Below are 23,006 nucleotides of genomic sequence, written 5' to 3' on the forward strand. Positions count from 1 at the left end.
GAATCTTTAATGTTGATCTGAATAAGAGTAGCTGGAGAATACAAGGTCTTCAAAGGCAAGGATGATGTGCTCAATGCAGATTGATTCAGAAGCAGATCAGGATGGCATTCTTATTCTGGTAATGGAGTTCTGGGCCAGTCCTTGACTGTGTTTTTCTTAGTGTATGCTAGGATACCTCAAGTGTGGATTACACATTTGGGACCATCCCATAGAATGGAAAATGCTCTTAAAATTGTGTGGAACAAGGGAATGTAATTCTGTTTTAAGGTTCAGCATAATGATGTCTGATTAAAATACCTTACATGATACAACAAAAGTGATGGGGAGGCTTATCTTGCACATACATAGAAGGAGGACTATTTGTAGGTGGTATGGCTAGGCTGATATAAATAGTATTAGAAGCTCTCGCTGGCTTATCTGAATTTAGCATGACAAGTAATATTTACAGTGTTTGAGTAGGTAGAGTATTCAGTGTTAATCAATCACAGCTGTTTGCTAAATGGCAAAAATGAATGTTAAGGAACTCAAAATTTATTTCAGGAACATTGTTTAAAATATAGTAGTAAATGCAGTGCCATCTGGCCTTTAAATAAGAGATGTTGCATCTTGTATGTTATACAGGGAAGAGTTATTTAAGATCTATTTAGCAATATTTTTTTGAAGTAAAGTAGTCCCATTTTTTAAGTCATTGAAGATTGATGTTACATGGGTGGAATGGAAGATATTTTGAAAATGAAATCTTGTTGTAATAGTGAATTGGCTTAGCTTCCCCAACCTGTTTCAGTAATCTTGATAAGCAAATTGGAGAAGGTTTGGTTAAGGCACTCAAAAGTGAACAGGCTAAGCCATAATTATGAATCTCTCTCTTTTTCTTAATGATGCCTTTTGAAGGTCATAGAGAGTTCAGTTTTCCTGTCTGTTTGACCATGCTTGTTGCAGTGTGTGAGAGAGAGAGGGAGAGTAAAACTGATTTAAGCAGCTTGAAAACCAAGCTCATATAGAAAATGCTTTAATTAGCATCTTAGACTACCTTTATTACATATTTAGGGAATTCCTTGGCCATAAACTGTAGAACTTTCCTGTTTTCAAAATTTGGATGTGGCTTGCACTACTGGCCACCTGTTCAGTCTTTCCTCCAGTTAGTGGCTGATAAGATTCTAATGTTTTTTTATCCTGTTTTCATTTGTGGAAGATCTGTAGCTTTTTAAGAGTCAATTGATGGCATTGACAATTCAATTCAAGTAGCTGACTATGCAAATGATCTTCCCTCTGGCTTCTAGTTTCTTTGCTGTTTAAGTCTAGATGGCAAAGTTACCAACTTTACTTTCTTTTGTGCCTATTTAAAATTAGTCTTCCCGGGAAGGAGTATTTTCCCACTGTGTCCACTTCTAGCTCTGTAGAAAGTGGCAAGTGTTAGGAACATAATCCTTACTATCGTATTTTCTTAGTAGAATTGCTCTTACTAGAATATTTACAAGGACACTGCTTGCCAGACTCTAGAAGTGTACTGCTAAGGAAAGCCTTGGGCCTTTCTCTTGCACATCATACACTTAAACTTGAGAGGAAAGAATAGTGTTTAACTTCAGTGCAAGTTACTTCAAGTTCCTTTGCCTTCAAAAAGGAAGAGGGGGAGTGTCTCAAAGTGGTTTCTGGAAGAATGGTCTTTAAGAATACTGGTAAGACATAACAGCAGTTTCATCAAAACTAAATCTAGTTACCTTGCTTTGCAGTTGATTTTACAGCATCCCTTATATTCTGAGGTAGAACCATAGGACTTCATGTGTGTGACGATAGTTTGCTTTGAAATGGATACATACCCTCATTTAGAAAATTAATACTTCCTTTAGTTTACGGCTTATGTAAGAATTTCTGGGAATCAGTAGCTAAGAATTTGCAAAGATCACTCTCCTCTGTTGCATAGTGTGGGTATAAGGTCTCTCTCTTTAAATTCTTTCAGATTAATCTTACAAAAGTTCATTAGTGCTCTTCATCATTCATACTGTAAAACTGGTTTCCATAGCTAAAGCTTAACCAAAGACAGGTTACAGCTGACATTTGAAGGAAAAAAAATTAAAATGCTTTAACCTTATGCTGAACTTTTTGGAGAAATAACTTCTTGAGAAAAGGAAACTAGCTGCAATTCTGTATTATTTGTAGGCTACCCTATAATGGATATTAATTTTAAGGTTCTTTCGTGATAACATTGTCTAATTATATGCCAGCATTAAGCAGTAGTTGTAAGCAAAATAAGCATGTAGTGTTGACTCTTTTAAAAAGGGCAAAATGCACATTGGGAGCATATAAACCACAAACTACATGGTTATACGATAACAGAACCGTAGGAAATTCAGGAAACATAATTCTTTCCTGTAAGGCTAATTTTGCTTTTGTTACATTGGAAGTGTCATTACACCAGAAATCCTCATAGGGGCTGGTTCTTCAGACACTGAGGAAGCATGTGGTGCTGGCAGGTACAGTAAGTGTGTGTGGGTGAAATAAGGCGGACTCAAGGAGGAACTGAAGTGGTAGTTACCTCTGGAAAGGAGTGCATACCACAGAAGCTCTTGAAACCACCCAAGTTTGGGTACCTAATTTCACAGAATCATAGAATACATTTGGGTTGGGAAGGGCCTTCAAAGATCATCTAGTCCAACCCTCCTGTTGTGGGCAGAGACATCTTTCATTGGATCTGGTTGCTCAAAGCCCCATCCAGCCTGACCTTGAACACTTCCAGAGACTGAGCATCCACAGCTTCTCAGGGAAACCTGTTCTACTGTGTCACAATCCTCATCATAAAAAAAATTCTTCCTTATGACAAAGTAAACTTACCTGTCACAGCAGTCTCCAAACTATCAAGCTACAACAAGGTCTTCTACCATCACATACCAGCATACTCTTTATGCCAGTCCCTCTGCTGCCTTCTCCTCATCCAGGGCACACACTCTCCCTCTCTACTTCTTCCTTGTCTCTCTCCATTGGCTGCCCAACCCCTCACCAGAACCAGCCACAGCTGCACCTTATCTACATCAGCCAACCCACCACCCCTGAAGCCAGCCCACAGCTGTATATTATCAGTGCTAATTAACCCAGCTTCATTCCTCTACACATACCCTCTTTCAGTTTAAAATCATTGTCCCTTGTTCTGTAACAGACCTGGCTGAAAAGTCTGTTTCCATCTTGCTTGTGTGTCCCCTTAAGTACTGAAAGGCTGCAATAAGGTCTTCCCAGAACCTTCTCTTCTCCGGGTTAAGCAATCCCAACTCCCTGAGCCTTTCTTCATAGTGCAGGTGTTCCAGCCCTCTGATCATTTCTGTTGCCCTCCTTTGGACCTGCCTCAACAGGTCCGTGTCTTTCCTGCGCTGAGGGCCCCAGAGCTGGATGCAGTACTTCAGGTGGGGTCTCACCAGAGTGGAGCAGAGGGGCAGAATCACCTCCCTCAGCCTGCTGGCCATGCTTCTTTTGATGCAGCCCAGGATTTGATCGGTATGTGAGCTGGAGTTTGGAGACTGGTCTTTTCAGTCTCCTTCTGCAATTATATAGTCAGTGAAGAGAGGGTGAGAGAAAGAGGCTGCTTTTGGGAGTGACCTGGAACAGGAGCCTATCCCAAAGGTATGTGCTGTACCTTCAAATACTAATGCTCTGAGTAAGTGGCATTCTTGAGAGCTGACTAGTGATTGATTAACCCTGTCGTTTCCTTGGGTGAGAAAAAGCTGCTAAACCTCAGGTTCTCAGTGAATTGTCGGTCTTCAGCTAGAAGCCTTGTGGGATGGGAGTAGCTTAATAGGATCCTGTCAGATGAGTGACTAGACACCTAACTGGTGTGTCCTGGGGTACGGTCATGCATGTTTCTCCTAGTTTTATTGGGGCAGTGGGGGTGGGCTGTAATGTATTTAAACATGATTAGTTTCATGCATTGTGTATGCTGCTATCAGAGTACCACAGTTACCTTCTCATCTCTTGGAAGACCCTTGACAGAAAAAGATGGCATGTTCCTTTTCTGTGTGAAAAACAAAAAGAGTTGCCTAGTTTAAACACCCTTCCTTCCCAGTCTGGTGTCGTGATGAATGTTTCAAAGTATATATGCTGTGTAGAGATGCAGGGGCAGGCATTTTCAAAGTGATGGTAATCCTCAGGTGCAGGCCTAGTGAACTGGAGTCCTTTGGAACTGGTGGGAATAACCAGATTGTCAGCTTGATATCTCATTTCTGTATGCTGCATCCTTGGATTGTGTTCTGTAGCCATTGCTATTGCTGCATAACACATGTAATAGCAGAGCAAATTCAGAATCTGTGCTGTGTTCTACCTTAGCCATCCTTATTCTGTAGGACCTTCCCATGTTCTGTATAAATATGGGGACTGTGCCCATTCTCCTGTCTTTCCTTTTTTGCGGTCTTACAAACCTGAGGAAAAACTACGTTTGGGATGTTACATTCCCCAAATCAACTGAAACTTTCTGGAAAGGATGCAAATGGGGCCTTGCATTTCTGCAGGTGCTTTAGATGTTCACCTGTTCCAACTTTACTTCCTTGTTTCCCAGCCTGACGCCTGGTCCTGTGTGCTCAGCTGTGTGGTGCTTCTGACATAAGGTCAAGATGCGTGACTTTTTATGCTCAAGTAAGAGAAGTCTGTTGTCCAGTTTTTATTAACTAAGCACCTTTAGCTTTTATGTTAGTCCTTTTTTATCATCTGTCTTAATTTTCTTCTAGCTTTTTCCACATTTCTCTTTCCACCTTTCTGTTTTTAACTTCATTTTTACAATAAAATGGCGTATTTCTTACTGTGCTTCCTAATGCTTTCCTCAGAAGCCTTTGTTGGTGTACCCCGAGGACTTAGGTGCTCCCAGTTCTGGTGCAGGGATGGGTATGAAATGGTATGGGGATAAAACCTGGGATATGTAGTGTTGTCTGTTGTGACTCTTAAGACTGACTTTCTGTCCCCTTGAACAGAGGAATGATGCAGCTGTCCTGATAAAGTTAAAGCACTAGGATAGCTCATCACAGTTTTGTATAACTTTACAAGGCAGAGCATATTTAATGTATGGGATACACCGAAAATGTGGTTTCATCCAAGATAACTAGGGAACATGTCTCTTTTTTTTTCTTTTTTTTTTAATTATTCCCCCGCCTATATTTTTTGTTTTTTCTTCTTTTTTTTTTTTTTTTTTTTTTTACTACAGTTGATATTGTTTTACCTATTGCAACAAATTGCTATTGTCCAGAGTGGTCTGCTTTTGAAACAGTTGTTTTGTAGGGCATATTGCTACTGATAATCTCTTTGTAATTAACCCAAATAAAACCTGTCTTGCTTTGATTCCAGTCTTAGTGGCTGGTTTTAGCCTTACCTTTATTTTGGAGGAGACCACTGCAGTTGACATAGATAGGAAACACTGCAAATACTCCTTTTTGTAGACCGTGTTGGATTGTGAGTTCTCTCAAATCCTGACAGGGATGCTCAGGAAAGAGACTTCCAACATTCATGGACTACTTTGTTGCTGTTAGTTTTGTTGTTAATTATTGATTTCATACGCTTCTTTTCATTCTTCTAGCTCACGTGATGACTTGCAATATCTGTACTTTAGGTACAGCACTGAATGAATGTGTCTGGTTTGTACTGAAAGTGAAATTTTAGGCCATGTTTGTAGCTTTAAATTTGACTTGGTTCCACCCTTACCTCAGAAATCACCTGGAATGCTGAGATGGAAAACTTTGTAATTATTTCAGTTACTACATCCTCCACCTGGTTTGGCTGTTGCCTTGTGCTTAGTAATTTCACACATGCTCAGTGTTCGAGGTGTGTGTGGTAGCTTTTGTGGTGAGGGTTATTACAACATTAATGCTTTTTGCAAGCTTCTGTGAAATAGCTACTTGTGATGGTCGTCTTGGAAAAGTACTTAGGGGTTTTTTTTGCTTTTTTTCTTGATTTTTTTTTTTTCTTTCTGCTTTACAATATAGATGACATTCTGCTTGTACATTTTCTGTTGGGTTTTTCTGGGGGAGCAAGGACAGTTTGTGTTGGGGAGCAGCCTACCATACTCTATGGTGCGTTTGTGTTTCTAAATGCAGTTGTGAACAGCTGCTGATGGATATGTTTCCTGTCTCAGTAGACTATATTGCTGTTGTCTTCGTGTTTTATGGATTGAAACGGGTAACACCCATGACTAGTTTTCTGTCCTAGGTGAAGATTAGGTTTAGGGAAAGACCCTGAAATTGTTAGAGTATGGCTTCCTTTAGTTTCTTTCAGGGACTTCAGGAAGACTCCTCATGAACAGTGCACCTGTAAAATTAAGGGCAGAGGGAAAAGAGGAAATGATTTTGTTTAGTATATTGTGAAAAATTTCTGTAGTTGAGAAGAGAAAGAATCATACTTTCTAGAGAGACTGTTATTAAATTAGAAAATATATTTGAAAAATAGCAAGCAATGTAGGAATTTTCTTGCAAATGACTCTTTCTTAATGTACTTTAAACCCAGAGAAATGTTATTGAACAATACATGGTGTTAAGAATCTGTTGGTAAATTTAAGGAAGAGCTGTACCTCTAGTCTGTAATGAGTTGGAGATTGGTGCTTCAGTACATCACCATGCCTTTTGTATGATGCTATTTGATATAATTGTCACATTTTCCCATTTTCATTTGTAGCACATAGGTTTACTGGGAGTTGCTTCTGTAACTAGTCAAAATATGAGAGTAACAAGTCAAAACTTTCCTCTTAATTTATGGCCTTTCTTTCAGATGGATCCACCTTGAACATAAAACTTCGGTGCAGTGGGACAGCTTTGCTGGTATAAAATTCATAGACTTAGTCTGTATTTTATGTTACTGGGTGAGAAGCTTGGTTTTGCCTGTTGGGGTCCGCTTACGTTGGGTTTGGACTCAAGACCTTGGAAGACGTAGAAAAGATAAAGGCAGTGTCTCTGTTTTGTTTCAGGGTAGACTTACAGTTGTGAGCATGTTGTGGATGTGGGTAGCTGTAGAATAAAGTGTTTCTCCCCCAGAAAGCTGTGCCATTAGAGACAAAAACATGGGCCTGTAGGTAGCTGACTCCTGTGAGAACGTAGCTTGGGATTGCGATTGGCCACAGCCGGTCTCCAAAATGCATGGCATACCGTTGGATGCAAAGACAGGGTATCCACAAGGGCACAGCGACCCAGTGCATCCTCATGGTGCTGCTGGCTTGGGCAGTACAGATTCCTTCCTTGCACCTCCTTGGCAGTTGTACTGGCCCAGGTGTTTAAGCAGATTTATTCTATGATGGATGAGGGATCTGTTTTACTCTTTTTTGCTGGGTTATTTTTAAGCAGGATCAATTTTGTGAGCTGAGTCACTGGCATGCCCCAGTTTAACGATATGATAAGGCTGGTTAAGATGGTGGTTCCCAGGTTCTTGCTATTGAACGTGGTTTTGCTGACAAAGATTTGTCTTTACCACAGCCAAAGTGGTGTCTGATGTAAGAAGAGAAATTAAGAGATTGCACCATTTTACCCGTCAACACTTCAACATGATGGGGAGGGAGATAAGTAGATGTGGGGTGATCTGTAAACACAAGATTACAAGGCAGCTTGGTGGTGTGCGCATCCTTTTTATGTTCTCCTTATTAAAGTGAATCATGGGCCTCACCTAATAGGAGCTTGAAGAGAAAGTGTGACATTCAAGGGAAGATTGAAGTAGGTTTCTAGAAAACCTGTAAACAAAAGTGTCATAGTCTGTGAGTGGCAATGTAAGAGCAGACCCATGTTCCTCTCTGAGAGAAATGGTTCTCAATTGCCTTTTCCCTGTCCCCCTCCACTGGTTTTGTTTCCATGAGGATGCTGGGTACCATGTCCGGTCTTGACTTGTGTTTTATATTGTTGAAATTTTTATGTGAGAGTTTTCTCCTTGCATCATTGGAATGATGGCTTCCTTATTACCTTGTTTCTGTTGAATGATTCTGTGGTAATAGCTGACTTATTCTCACCTGTCATTTAATTGAATTTGTAATAGGCTTCTACTAAAATTATATCTTCACCTGTGTGGTATGTTTTAACTGTATTTCTCCTCGAGGAATACAGAACCCATTGGGTAAAATGTGCTTATTTTAAAAGCTGGAGAGAGCTGCTGAGGCAGTAATCAAAGCTCCTGTGAAGTTTTGTTCACTGTTTTCTGAATGCCGTACAAAATAGGTGCTTGAAATGCTCCTGTGAGGTTTTGTTCACTGTTTTCTGAATGCTGTACAAAATAGGTGCTTGAAATAAGGATTTCTTTTCCAGACACCATCCAAATTCAATGAAAAATCTTTTTTTCTCCTTTAATAACCCATTGCATCAGTTATGTTGCTCTCCCTGCTTAGATAGCTGTACTGGAGTTGCAATATGAAGGGTTTTCTTCAGTTTTATTCAGGTTATCAGCTGCTTTTTTACTGGGGCTAACTAATGACCCTGTAATTCAGTATGTTAGTTTTGTTTGAAGAGAAGATAAATCTTCCAGTTTTATGTGGTCTGTGTGCATGGGCTTGTGGTTTTTTTTTTTTTCCTGAGGTATACAAAAAAAATTGTTTTGGGTTTAGATTTAACATGTGTTTCAAATGTAGTGGAATTCCTTTTTAAGCTTAGATTTTATTTAAGGGCTAGCACACTGTTCCCCTTCCCTGCACGCCAGGACAGAACGTATTCTGTAGTAGGAAACTACTTATTTGCAGTCACCATATCTGATTTTTATTTTTCCCTGGGACGCTGGAGGATTAGAGCAGATTATAGTGTTGGGATAATGTCTGACTCCTTGTGTTCCATTTAGTCATAAATAAACCCCTGAAAAATCTGAATGTTGCTATGGTGATGTTAGTAAAAGCCTGGGCTACAGAGCAAGTGAGCTGCTTAGAAGCATAATGTCACTTACAGTAATGAGCGCGCTGTTGTTAGAAGAGTGATGGGTTTACTTGATGCTCTGTAACTTTGGTAGCCCACGCCAGATTCTGAAAGCGAGTAAGTAAATGTAATTCATATGAATATGCCCTGTTTAGTAACTTGCAACTACTGATGTTTCAACAAATAGAAATTTGTGTGTTTACTTTCTAGCTTTAATGTGTTGGAAGTATAACAGAGAACAAGTGAAAGCTTCCAGTCTTTGTATGCTGCCTTTGGTCTGGTTGAATTAAAACAGGAAAAGAATCAGTTCACAGCAATTGTGTTTTAAACTGTGTAAACACACACTCTTCTTCTGAAAATGCGTTATAGAAAAAGTAAGATTGCATTAAAATGTGATTTGTTTGTTTGGTTTTTTAGTCTTTATAACCTGGCTTCACTGGAACTTAGAGAAAATTTGCTGACATATTTACCTGAGTAAGTGACATTTCATGTGTTTTGATTATATTAACATAAAATGTTCTTATTCTTAAAATCTGCTAACATATGAAACTGAACGACAGCTAGATAAAATGTTGTGTCAAATCGCAACATAGATACAGCTTTGTTTTAGCAACACCTATTGACATCCATTATTTGTAGTTGTATTTGGCTAGCAGCAGGAGCCTGCAGTCTGTCTTGATTGGTTTTACTCTGTAAAAATATTGTGTGCAAAATTCACCAGCATCAGACATTTCTTCATGCATGCGTTGAATGAGTGCATTGGCAGTGGGAGTGGTGGTTTGGGTTGTTCTCGTGGTGGAATTTCCTAACTGTGCAAGTAGCATAACAGGATCTTGGAGACTTCCACTCTAGACCTTCACAGCATTTAAATAAGCATTTGTGTTCAGGGCTAAGTAACCAAAAGCTTCCCAAACCTGGAGATCAAAGCCTTGCTGACAAACTAGGCCTACTGATGCCTGAAGTCTCACTCCACCCGCCATGATTTTTTTGCGGAAAAAAGGTTTCTAGATGTCTCTGTGCTGTCTGTATTGTGGCAGAGGAATTGATGGTTGGTTTTTTTTGTGAGATTAATCAGGTGTCTTCCTTTTTTGGCTTCCTGGAAGAACCCTCTTCTTTCTCTAGTGAGGGAGTTTCCGTCCTTCACTACCTGGCTGCTTCTTGCAAGAATTTTGGTGACTCCTAGTCTGCTTGTTCAGATAATCTAATGTATACTCTAGTAGATTTAACCTATTTTGATCTGAGTCTCTTCCCCAGTTGCTTTAGGGGCCTTTTTCCTGTCAGTCTACCCAATACCTCAGTTGCAGCTGTTTACAGCTGTGAGCCACGAGGCACTTTAAATGTCAGTGGTCAGAAGATATGAATTGCTAGCTAGCTTTTGCCATGTGGTGTCAGAATGAAGCTATCACAAATGTTGACAATTTTATTGCTTCTGGAAAATTCTGACTGTCAGTAATGTAGTTGGCAAGTCTCACTGGCTTTTGTGCTACTGTGGTTTTGGGGAAGGTAAGCAAGCACTCTACAACAGACAGCTTTTGAAATAGAAGGATGGCCCTCTCTCTCTGTTCATGTTCAGAAGACTTTTTTTGCATCCTTTTGGCCTTTTCTCTGCATCCTCAAATCCAACCTGAAATACTTCAGAAATGGATAGATTATGTTGAGAAGATGAAATGATGGATTTATTAAGTCTTGAGTCGCACTGTTACATGTGACCACTATGGGGAATTTTTATCCAGTTGTGTAACTGTAAATTCCCCCTAAAAAGAAACGTAACCAATTATACTAAACTATGTAGCATTGCCCACTCTGAGGGATTGATGGTTAAAATAAAGAGTAATGATTTGATTGCCTATACCAAGTTGTGAGTTTCAAGGGCATACAGTAATACTGACAAACCAAATTATTTTTTCAGTAAGATATTACTACAAATAGACTGTGCCCAGTAAAATAACTGTCTGTCTACAATACATTGTAATTTGAGATACAAGTTTCAGTAAAATGAGCTCATTCAAATACATGGGGTTTCTGTTGGCTTAGTTTGATGTGGTTTTGTTTTGACTTATCTTGTCTTACAGATCACTTGCCCAGCTGCAGCGACTGGAAGAACTTGATTTAGGAAACAATGAACTTTATCACTTGGTAAGAGAACATGCCAGTGAAAGTGCACGTTGGTCTTGTTTTACGCATCATTTACATTAAATAGATCATAGGATGTCCAAAATTGAAGAAAGAAAAATGTATGGAGGGAGAGCCTTTCTATAGGTACAGATGAATTTTTGCAGTTAGTGCTTCCTTTTTCTGCTTAGTCTTGTTCAGTATAATACTTACACAAAAACCTGCAGCTGATTTCTAGAAAATGAGTGTGTTGCACAGACTTTTTGTACAGCAAGAAAAAGGAGTGGAAAGGCACAAACCCTTGTCTTCAATTGTAGTTTTAGTGAACGTATGGGCTTCTGTAGGGAGCTGGACAGGCTGAGCACAGGTGAAAGCTCAGCTATTTCCAGGGTGGGAATAGGAATCTTTGGGAAAGGGCCGAGGCAGACTGTTGAGGGTTGCAGTGTCTGATGTTGTAGCAGATAGAGCTACCAAAAAATACCTGTCATCTCCCTTAAGATGACTCAATTAAATGTTGGATTTGCATGTAATTTGTTAGTGCACGTCAGGTGAAGTATGGTGGCTTGTTAAGCTATAACAATTAATTTGCATGGTGTTCCCAAATACTCACAGTCACCCTTGCTGCATTTAACAGTGGTACCTTTAAATAGTGCTTGAAGTAAGGTTTGGTTTACTTTTACTGTGATTACAGGGTGACTGTCTAGTTTTTTACTTGAAGCTCCTATACTACTTAACATTATTATTTTTTATGTTATAGCCAGAAACAATTGGTGCACTTTTCAATCTCAAAGACCTCTGGTTGGATGGAAACCAATTAGCCGAAATACCTCAGGTAAAGATGGGCTCTACTGATAGTGTTTTGAAGATGCTTTTAGAAGGAAACCTTTTCATTTATACCTAAAAGGAGGTGATGTAAAATCAAATAGTTTTCAGTTTACTTTGTCTGGATTTGGTTTTGGGTGTGTGAGCATTTTCTCTTAATGAGTTCCTCTGCAGGGGATTGTACATGATATCATGTGTTGTCAGACATTTTGTTTTAAACATTTTGACAAAGGAATTGTTTCCTAATAGGCACATTGTTCAATTTATAGGATGACACATTGTCTGTGTACAGTCCTGGCCCAATAATCAGGGAGCCACTAGTTGGCTGAGCTAACCCTCACCTTTTGTATCTATTGACATCGCAGTTTTGAGGGTGAATCTTTTTTTGCAGTCATTTTCATCCATTCAAATACATTGGGAGAAGTACAATAATAGTAACAACTGTTGCCATAAATAGGAATTTTGATTTATGTAGGCAAATCCCCCAACAGTGATGTGATGAGGGGCCTTAGCATTTAAGGCTTACAGCACTCTAAATTCCCTTTCTTAAGAACTCTGATAACATGTGGAATGGTTTCTTTTCCATCTTTCTTTCCTTTAGAGCCAATTCAAAACCTGTTTTCTCCTGTTCTCATGCAGTTTGCTGTTATTTGCTGTATTGATCTCAATGTTAACAGTGTAAATTGGAAATCAGTTACAGTTTAGTGGGCTGCTTTGACTTTTTTGTTATTGGCTTGGCCTAATAATTTTTTGAGTAGAGGTAGTCAAACACTGTTAATCATTCATAAAAGGTGAGGTGTGACTTCAGCAGCTTTTTTTATTGAAGTTGGCCATTATTGTGTGTTTTGTCTAATGTTCAGAAGATGAACTTGTAGGGTAATGGGGGTGTATGTGTGTGTTGTAGTAAAAGATCCTTAATGAGAGGGAAATAGTTGGAAAATAAAAGGACTGATTTTGTGAGTTAGAATGAAGACTGTCACTGTATGAAAATTTCTTGTGTGTAAAAGTAAAGGACACTTCTGCCCCAGCCATTCTGTTCTTCACAAGATTATTTGGATGATTAAAATGAGAACTATTCTAGAGTGTGTATAGGGGTGTCTGTGTACATGGGGAATGGGAGGGTGCTCTGATGGCTAACAGAGACAAAATTATTTTTCTGTCAGACTTTTAAGCTAATTGGCAGATTACCATTGTGGAAAAAAAAAATCATTAATAATTGTAGATGATGGCAGTATAACTTGGCAGTTCAAATATGCTTGCTAGAGCAACACTCCCAATTCCTATTTCTACATTTGTTGCAGTTGGGAGATGTGAAGATACGAAATCCCTAGATGTCATGGCATGTTGCTGTATCAGCCAGGAGAGACTAATCCTAATTTGCCTAGGGTTAATTGGGAGGGGCAGACTTTAATTATGTGGAGGTTGATAATCTGTAGTTCTGTAAAACACAACTTTGCAGTCTTTACTTGAGGAAAGCTCTAGTTTTGGCTGGTGCTTGCCTGGGTGTGCTCAGCATACCTTGTCTGACTACTGAAGTCAGTCTTAATAGTTAGAATAAGAAACTGTGACTGAATTGGTTGGTATATCATATGTAAAATGAATTATTTACTTTTTTCTGTGTTTAGAGGTCATACAAAGAACAGCCAATTCAGAGGTCATACAGAGAATTGTTGTTCTTTCTGGAATTTCATTGTGATGGTACATTTTCCAGATTGCTTTGTTACGTGTTTGGGCATGACTTTTAAGTTTTTTGTCTTGTGTCACAGGAAGTAGGAAACCTGAAAAACCTGCTTTGTCTTGACGTTTCTGAAAATAAATTGGAATGCCTTCCTGAAGAAATTAGTGGTCTCACTTCTTTAACAGACTTGCTTGTTTCTCAGAATTTACTTCAGGTCTTACCTGATGGCATCGGTAAGTACAAGGTGAATGCTATCACACAGAACTATGTAATCCACTGTAATTGGAAGTAATTTGTTTTCAAGTCTTTTGAAGTCTTTCTGTGCAAGAGATGAGCTTGTCTGCCTCAGCTTTTTTTTTTTTTGCTTAGTATGAAATGCATAGCTCTATTAATTTTACATTTTAATTGTCTGCATGATGACTACCTTCTAATTATTTTTTGTCTTCACTTGATACATTAACTTATTTTGTTCAGGTAAGTATCTTCTCTATTCCTATTGTGTCCACATCACCATCATAACTCTTCACGTAACTCTTTAATGTAGTAAAATTCTAGCTTGTAACATGCTGTAGGTCACTCGGTAAGACTGACTGACAGTCTCACTACAAAAAATACGTCCTTTTTAGGGGGGAATATGTAATTATCTTCAACTGGACAAAGTGATTAATCCTATACTGAACCCTGTGGAAGGCTGTTCCACCTTTGGTCCATTACTCCTCACCCTTGAGGATCCAGATTACAGCCTTCTGTGCCTAACCCCTTAAAACAGATTTAATAACTGAGGAATGCTTTCTGAAGCATTACCGGTGCCTTCTTTAAGGTAAATGTTTTTACCTTTGCATTAGCTGTGACAAGTAGTCAGCAAGGCATTGTTTCTCCACTAGTCATCAGCTGTTTTTCTGGAGACTTTCATGTTGCAAGAGCATGTCTTCTTGCCAGGATCCCCCGCCACTCCCCCAAAAAATCAAGGTATAGGGGAAGAAGGACTTGTGAATGTGGAAAAGAATGGACAGACCTTCCCCCTCCTTCCATACGCTATATGATTCTAAGAGAAATGTTTTTGTAGAAGTTCAGCTTGTGAGAGTGGGGTGACTACTGGTCCTTCAGTTGGCTAATGTGGGTTTGGTAGAGAGTTGTGGCAGCCCTCTCTGATGACCTGAGTTTGCCATAACAGTTGTTGTACATCACAAACGGAGATGTACCTTCTGAAAGGCTACAGCCCAGACAGCCTGCCGAAGGAGAGCTAGTCTGTAACTCCAGCTGGTGAACAAGAGGAGCTGCTGCTTCTTGGAAAGCCTGTTAAATGGAGATCCTTTGCTGAGGAAGGTCATTGCAAAGGGTCAGGCCACTTCATGCCAAGTGTAGCTAGGGTGTACATCTTGGAACTTTTCTGAATGTAATTTTGTGGCAAAGGCAAAAAAAAATTGCTACTTATGTGAATGTAGTAGCTTGCTTATGTATGGAAAACTGGCTAGGGCTACAGTACTTACTCCTTTTGTGTAATACTGGAATTTACTATGCAAAATGGAGGAAAATCTGGTGTTGCGGTTGAAGTGAACCTCACTGGTCTCTGTGGAAGCTACTAGGAGGAGCTCAGCTGATCACTGAGTCATTGGCTGGATTGGTAGATCCATAGAGTTTCTTGAAGCAGGGCTCTCACCAACACCAGCAGGTCAGGTCAGCTGTGGCCTGCCTCACCAAGTCTCTAAAGCCCTAATGGAAGCAGCTCCAGCATCCCCTGGGCGGCCTGTGTCAGTGCAGCACCACCTCCCAGTTGAGGAAGCTTCTCCAGATGTCCAGGTGGGACCTCCCATGCTTCAATTTGTGGCCATTGCTGTCTTGCCTGCCACTGCAGAGAAGAGTTTGGCTCTGTCATCCCTGTAACTGCCCTTCAAGTAGTTGTGGGCTGTTCCTAGATGCTTCCATGTCTGCTGCTTTGCTGGAGTCAGCAAAGCCAGCGCTCTCAGCCTCAGCTCACATGTGCCCTGGTCATCTTGACAGCTTCGTACTGGACCCCCATCAGCATCTCTCTTGAACTGGGGACTTGGTGGGGAGGACAGGACATGAAACCGACCATGATTTTACAGGTGTGACCTCGCTGGTGCCAAGTAGATGGGATATAGTAATTTCCATTGATCTGCTGGCTGTAATTCTCCTAATGTAGTCCAGCCAGTGTTTATTGCTGGTGAGATCTCGCTCGTTGCTCGTTCATATTCAGCCTGGTGCCCACCGTGGCCCCAGGCCCTTTTAGCAGGGCTGTTGTACAGCCTGTCACTTCCCAGCCTGTACTGGTGCTCAGGTTTATTCTACCTAGGTGCCGAGGACTGCACTTCTTGCTGAACCTTGGGTTTCTGTTTAGGTTGCGATCTTTCTGTGTATCAGCTGTCTCCTCATGGTTTAGCATCATCAGCAATTCTGATGTGCCAGCCTATTACAGGTTATTTTGGACCAAGTGGGAATGGGCAGGGAGGTGTCAGCAGCTAGCGATGTCTTCTGAATTCTCTGTCTTGGGCTGTGCCTGGGTCAGCGCTGCTTTGCACCGAAGACAGTTCTGGTACAAAGGAGCAGAATAAGGTGAGCTTTCTACTCTGAAATGTTATTTTGCCCTTCCTGAGGGGAAGACCTTCAAAGAAGATTGATTTCTAGTCTGAAAAACAAACCTTGGTTTCATGTCTGACTAACTGGTTTTTTTTGTTAGGAAAAAGAGACCTTGACCCTGTTTGGGTTTGGACTGTCACTTAGTGCAAGCCTTTCTTACTGTGGCTGAGGGCATAGGTGATGTTCTGAACGCTTCTTTACTAATAAACATTGAATACTTGAGGAAAAAATAGATCATTTTCTCCTGTTTATATTTCTCCTTTGGGCAGACATGTCCTTGACATTTACATGTGGTACCATTCAGATTGCAACTTTTAATACAATTTAATATGCTTACATATTGGATATGAGTATTTATATTGAATATGAATTCAGTGATGTTATAAACTTACACAAATAGTGCAAGCACCAAGCGAAGCAGTGCTCAAATTCTTCTTTTACCTGAAAAAAATAATTATGTTAGAGTTCTGTAGTAGTAAAATTTTCTGTAATTAAAGCAGGTATTGGAGGATACTAAACTGAACGAATGTGGTGTTTTTTCTGTCCAGGAAAATTGAGGAGGCTTTCCATTTTGAAGGTTGATCAGAACAAACTTATTCAACTAACGGATTCAATTGGAGACTGCGAAAGCCTTACAGAACTAGTTCTAACAGAAAACCAACTGCAGGTAAGCATGGTCATGGCTGCTGAAATGGCTGGCAGAAGTAAGACCTGCTGCGAAGTGCTGAATCACTTAGTTTGTAAGGTTACTCAACCTTGCTACCGCTAAGTAGCAAGTTTCCTTTACATGCATCTTATTTCTTACCTGTTAAATGAACACTGGAGATCAAGTTGTGTGTAGCAACAATCCGCTCTTCCAAAGGCTTAAGCAATTACATATTCACTCTTGAATCTTTCATGACCAGTAAGGGAATTGGAGCATGTGGAGTGCAGGTATCACTTACTTCATTGTGTTTTTAATGTGGAGATTGTTCCATGTTGCATTATTGCTGATTTTTTTTTTTTTTGCTGTATGTTATGTGGATCTGACTTGCTGGAACTAAATAGAAGCCCAAAGCACTGTAGAGCTGCTGTTGTACTGTTCCTTGCTCTGCTGATCTACTCCAGCCAAATATTAAATATGATATGTGGTCAATTAAAATAAAATCCAGACTTCGTTTTATTAGGTGTTTCCTTCTGTTATTTTCAAACTGCCTTCACGTGATACTGTCACTTGGAGGGTAGAAGTGGTTATAAAAATCTGGTTTTGAGCATTTTTAAAGTTAGGTTAGTGCTCGATTGATTTAAGAGCTTAAGCCTGTTGGAAAGATGCCACTCCAGAGGCAAGCTTCTGTTTAGGAAGCCTAAAGTTAGATGGTATGGGTGTTCTGCATACATACTTCTCTAAACGTCTGCTGTGCATCTTTCGTCTTAGTGCAGAGATAACCAGTGAGTGAATTTCTATTAGAAACTGACATTCCTGGACATTTCTTCTGCAAGATAAAACCTTGAATCTCCTTTGGAAGGCCTGTATTAATGAGTATTAATTACACTCCGGTTTTGAAAATGGATCAGTCTATTAATTCATTTTTGAAGTGGGATAAGTTTTGTTCTGACTCTGAATTTTCAAATTCTTTTTGCGTATTGTTTTGTTTTTGTTGGCACAGTCATTGCCAAAGAGCATCGGAAAACTAAAGAAGCTGAACAATTTGAATGCTGATAGAAACAAATTAACATCTTTGCCCAAAGAGGTAAGTTTTTTGTGCAATTAACTCTCACATATGTGCTTATACGAACAGAAGACTCTTGGTTTCAAATGCCTACAAGGAGTAGCAGGCAGCTTTGATCCACTGGGTTTTCTTCCCAAACTGATCACAACCAGAAGCTTGTCCCATCAGATCTGAACAGCAGCAGTGGAGACCTGGTGTCTTGGAAGTGCAAAATGTCTTTGAAGTTGAACAAGGAGGCTTGGGTCTAATTAGCTTGTAACTAGTAATTCCCAGAGTGGGTGTCAGGTCCAGCACTATTTGAAGACTGGGAGTTCTGGTAGAGTGAATGCATGTAAATCAATATGCCTTTTCTGCATGTAGTATAAAACTACTGCTGGAGTCTTCCTCACCTTACTCTTGTGAGCAATAGCGAACAGAGTTTCAGGTTTTATATTCTGAAAATTTATTCAGAGGCTGTCTTGACAGTCTTTTTGGTTTTGGAGATCTGCTTTTGCCTTTAAGTATGGGAAACTGATGTGACAAAGATCACTGATACCTCAAGTCTTACAACTGTGATCACTGGTACTTTTTGTCTTTTTTTTAACAGTATATGGAGTGAAATGAATTTAGAATTTCTGTTGTGAAACTAAATATAACAAAGGCCTCACAAGTTTAGTTCAGCAGTAAATTGTGGACAGGGGAAGCAGCATTCTGTGATTGGAACACAGGACTTTGAGTTGTTTCTGTTTGCACTACTGTTTCTCTATACTTTTTGTCCCAGTACTCCCCCTTACTTCTGTCTGTTTCTAACGTGGCTCGGAGTTCATAGCTTCTGCTCATGACTTTCAGTCACTTCAGAGCAGGAGGGGTATGTTCTCAGGTGGCAGCTGGTGGATGGGAATTAAGAGGATTATCAGCTCTGGCTAGTGAGCACACACTTCTGTTCAGGCCTGCTTACTTACAGAGCTTGGACAGCTCGAGGAGGAGGAGTGAGGAGGAAGTAAAATAGCTGGGAACCTGGAGTTGGGGAAAGCCAATGGCCTGAAGAGGAGGGATCGAGCAGGGGCAGAGGATGCTGTTGTGGTACTGGTAGCAGCAATTCCAGTAGCCCAGAGCTGGCACAGGTCAGTCACCTAATCGGGGCTCCATGATAGCCCTTATTGCTTCTTTACAGGTTGGCTTCTAAGTATATGTTTGATGGGGGGGAGGCGAGGGAAGGAAAAGAAGATGGGAGTACTGCAGCTCCTCTAGCAGGACAGTGTCTCCTCTGCAGAGGTGCTGCTGGTTCTGAAAAGAAAATTGCAGAGCGTATTGGATAAATGCAGATGAATTGGATAAATGTTAGCAAAAAGCAGGACCTTGGGAAAACCATGTTTCTGGGTTGGGATGTGATGGCAATTTTGATCTTGTGCTCATTCAGCAGAAAACTTCCCATCTCTTTACAAAGAACTTATTACACGTGTCCTAAACTATCTGTACTTGAGACTTGTACAATTTTTTGTCCAGTCAACCTTTAAGCAGAAGGGCTCTGAGTTTGTTATAACATGTAAGGTTTTACTGATAAACTTTTATTTCCAGATTGACCAGTAATAGCTTATGTGCATACAAGCACTTTTCTTGGTTAACGAAGTCCATAGTATTGGAAACGGTGTGTTTGGGGTGAGTAGTGTGGCTTGCAAGGAGGAGGGTCAGAAGCAGGTGAGAGGAGAAGGCTCAACTTCAGAGGCAGGTTAAGCAGGATGAATGTGGAGTGTGTCTGTTTGGGAGGAATAACAGAGCCAAGGGCTCGGGGCAGAAGAATGAAAGAATTAATGCTGAACAAGAAACTGGAGACTTGGAACCAGAAGTGGGTTTCAGAGGTGGAAAGCGTTGCCCAGTCCGTGAAGCAGCTGGGGGTATCCAAGGGTGAAGTGAAGAACAAGAACATGTGTGGAGAACATTAGTGAACATGAGAGAGGGGAGGGGACACCTGCACTAGGAGTGGGATAAAGCCAGGGATGAGTCTGTGTTTGGAGAAGGCAGGTGATGAGGAAATGGAAGGTGTTATCTGGAATGAGGTGAGCTGGGGAGTTGTAGAAAGTCCAGGAAATAAAGATGGGAGCGTGTGGTTCCCAGGAAGCTTGGCAGAGAAACAGAGGAAACCAAGCTCCTTGGCATCTACTTCTTTGAAACAGATTTATTTTTTTTTTTTCTCCAAACATCTCCACACCTATGTGTTTTTCTCATTAGAGAAAATGCTTTGAAATTGTATTTACTGTAAGATTTCCATAATGGTTCATTGAAGTATGTTTTGCTCAGTTAAAATTCTTTTATTTTTTTATTTTTAAAGGAAGTCAGTCCTTCACCAACTGGAGGGTCATATCCACCCTCTAGATCGGTGGATTTGAATTCCAAGCTGGTAATGGTAACAAACAGAAAACATAGACAACTGATGAAATGGTTTATCTCAAAAATACTGTTAATATGTACGTATTGCAGAATCTACCATCTAGCTAACAAGATTTTTCAGTTTCAGTTTTTCAAGTTTTAGTTACAATTCCTTGTGCTTAAGCTGTGCAATAGAACACTTCCCTCAAAGTCTTTAGGTTGCCTTTTAACGAAGTTTTAAAAATGGAAAAAAAAAATCTACCACTTTGCTCTTGTTTTGTCTGCTCCTAGAGCTTCATTTTCCTACTATAGTATTTTTATTAATCATTAGCTTTTTGCTTTAAACCAAACATGAACATTTCTGTAGTACAAGTTTTCTGGTTAAAATTCAGAGGAGTTCAGTGAAGAGCTGCATTTCACAGCTCTAAAAGAAAAATGTTTTGCGTAAACAGAGTTCACAGGTATTATGAGTACTGTTTGCTGTTACACAGAGCGTACACAGGAGCAGCTTCAGGGGTGCTGATAACGGCAAACATCCCAATTTTGAGTTTCCCTTTGGGTGGCAGAGAGGAACAATTTGGTGTCTTGGTGAAATGTTTAATTTCCATTTTCTTTTTCATCATTACTGAACTGCAGGAAAAATAGTACAAAATGCATTGGTACAGCACTTAAAGAAAACCAAAAAATGTGTCACCCTTTTGCTGTCTGTTGGAAGGTTCTGCTTGACAGTGAGAAATCATACCGTCTTCTCCATTTATTTTCATCTCAAACTGACTGATTAATATTTAAAGCCAGGCATGAGCTTCTGACAGTGGTCATTTTCAATACCCCTCCCTGCTGTGTGTTGCTAAAGACGTCTGCTGAGATAGTATGGCAAAGACTGGGGGTCTCAGACCTTTGCACATCAATCACTATTGGTGCTTGTACGCTGGTTCTGCCTTCACAGAAGCAGTGTCAGATGGCAAGCAGAGTATGCACTGCAGATGTTCTTGCTTGTTATCTTCCCCTCTTTTCCTTCCCACCTCCTCTCATTCTTTCTCTGCCTTACAGAATGCTAGAACAGCTGTGCATTTGTGGCCTTCATCTTTATAGGAAATAGGTGTGGGATAGCCCTTTACTGGTTTCTGTTGGAGAGGGACAAAGACATAAGAGTCTGGTAATGTGTACAGAAAAAAAGGAACTCTACTAAGTAGAAGAGTACATGTAACCAGTATCGTATGTACCTGCTGGTGTCTCTGTCCTTCCCTTCAGAATGATTTCTGTAGCAAAGAGAGCTTTTGTAGAAAGGCTGGCGGAAATGATGTGTCTGCTATAATATAACCTGGTGAGATAATCTGTGAGGTCTAGCTTTTTTGTGGTGGGTTTTTTTAAGTTTTTTTTTGTTTGTTTTGTTAAGCACATCACTAGGACTGGATTTTGGGTCAGGCTGTCAAACCATTACATTGCCAAATTGTTTCAATGAATGCTTGTAAAACCAATCTCTACCTTTTGGTGTAAGATTTCTTGATTTGGGATTATTGAGGAGTTTATATGCAAATACCTGTTCAAAGTTTCCTGGTTCAAAGATTCTTTTGTATCTGATGCCGATACATAAGGTAAAACATGGAACAGCTGAATGTTATGACCAAGATTTGAGTCACTGACAGATTTCATCTTCAGTATCTCATCCTGCAGCTCAATCCCTCTCTCACTGAACTGAGTGGTGAAACAGACTTTGACAAGAACAGAGAATGTCTAAACCTGTTCATAGTTACAAATGTTTTTCCCCTTAAACTTGAAAGACCTGCCTGGTGACTCTTTGGTATTGAAATCCCACCCTGGCACTGGAACACTGGTGAAACTGGTGTGTTGATTTTGGCACTTGCATAAATAACCTCCTTGGAATGTTTTCCAGTTCATGTGCTTTTGTTAATGAGTCTGTACAACCTGCAGACATCTGGTAATGCGTCCTTCCTGGCTTTGAGGTATATTGTGAGAATTATGGCTATAGTAGGTAAAACCAGCAGGGTTGTTTGGGGTTTTTTTTGGCATAACTGTACTTTTTAGTTCTTTGTTTTTAAAAACAAGTTGGGGCTGCTTTGTTGTTTCTGGTTTTATCTTCTGATATCCTGTCCCTTCCATCATTTTTGTAAAAGTATCTGTTCATGTGTCTCAAAGTCAAAAAAGGCACTGTGGAAAAATGCAGGAAAACTTGTCTTGAGTCAGAGGGCAGAGAAGCTCTCTTGCTGTACTCCTCCCGTACTACTCACTAGTGGTGCAGGGGCTGTTGAAGTGATTTTGCTGAAGATTTTCCTAGCCAATTTAATGATAACTGAATAATAGTGAATTGGACAGTTCTTCCACCTCTAAATGTATTCTATGCTTGCAGTTAAAGAATTAATCTCTTTTATGTGGGGCCAAGGAAAAGTCTGACTTTATTTACTTTGCATTCAAACAAAATCTTGGTTATGACAGCCTCAAAAAGATTTTACAACACAGTAGGAACTGTGTTTAAATTCCCAGTATAGCTATCGGAATTAACCTAGTGAGAGTTCTTGTTGCTGACAGGCGTATTCTAAGTTGAATGAAAGAAATACATCAGTGGGATTTTAACTAGTCACATGCTGAAGAATAATCACTGTAGTGTTTGTCGTAATGTTGTCTTTTTTTGCATTGCTTATACCTGTGTGAAAGATGCGAACTCGTGAAGGACAGCAGAATTGATTTATAGCTTTTAAGCAGTTAACAGATGCTGAGATCAACTAATGTAACTTGAACGTCTTCTAAGTTTCCCACCTTTAATTTCTGTTTTGGCTTTAGAGCACCAACAATGTGAGGATGTGCTGCCATAATCAGTGACGTTTTGTCTGTGGTGGTGAATGACTGTAAATGACAGCTGGGCTCAAGAGAGGGAGCAAATGGGAG

General features: G+C 40.0%; 1 protein-coding gene across 2 annotated transcripts in view; it reads left to right on the forward strand.

Annotated features, from left to right (window-relative positions):
* The window catches only part of LRRC1 (leucine rich repeat containing 1), a 106,580-nt gene that overhangs the window by 41,121 nt on the left and 42,453 nt on the right, over positions 1–23,006 (forward strand). For both annotated transcript variants that reach the window (XM_037392321.1, XM_037392322.1), the window contains exons 5-10: positions 9,255–9,311; positions 10,910–10,973; positions 11,707–11,781; positions 13,538–13,682; positions 16,596–16,714; positions 17,694–17,777. In XM_037392321.1, the coding sequence (XP_037248218.1) occupies positions 9,255–9,311; positions 10,910–10,973; positions 11,707–11,781; positions 13,538–13,682; positions 16,596–16,714; positions 17,694–17,777 (544 nt within the window). The remainder of the gene's footprint in view (positions 1–9,254; positions 9,312–10,909; positions 10,974–11,706; positions 11,782–13,537; positions 13,683–16,595; positions 16,715–17,693; positions 17,778–23,006) is intronic.

Source organism: Falco rusticolus, chromosome 6, assembly GCF_015220075.1.
Source record: "Falco rusticolus isolate bFalRus1 chromosome 6, bFalRus1.pri, whole genome shotgun sequence".
NCBI lineage: Eukaryota > Metazoa > Chordata > Aves > Falconiformes > Falconidae > Falco > Falco rusticolus.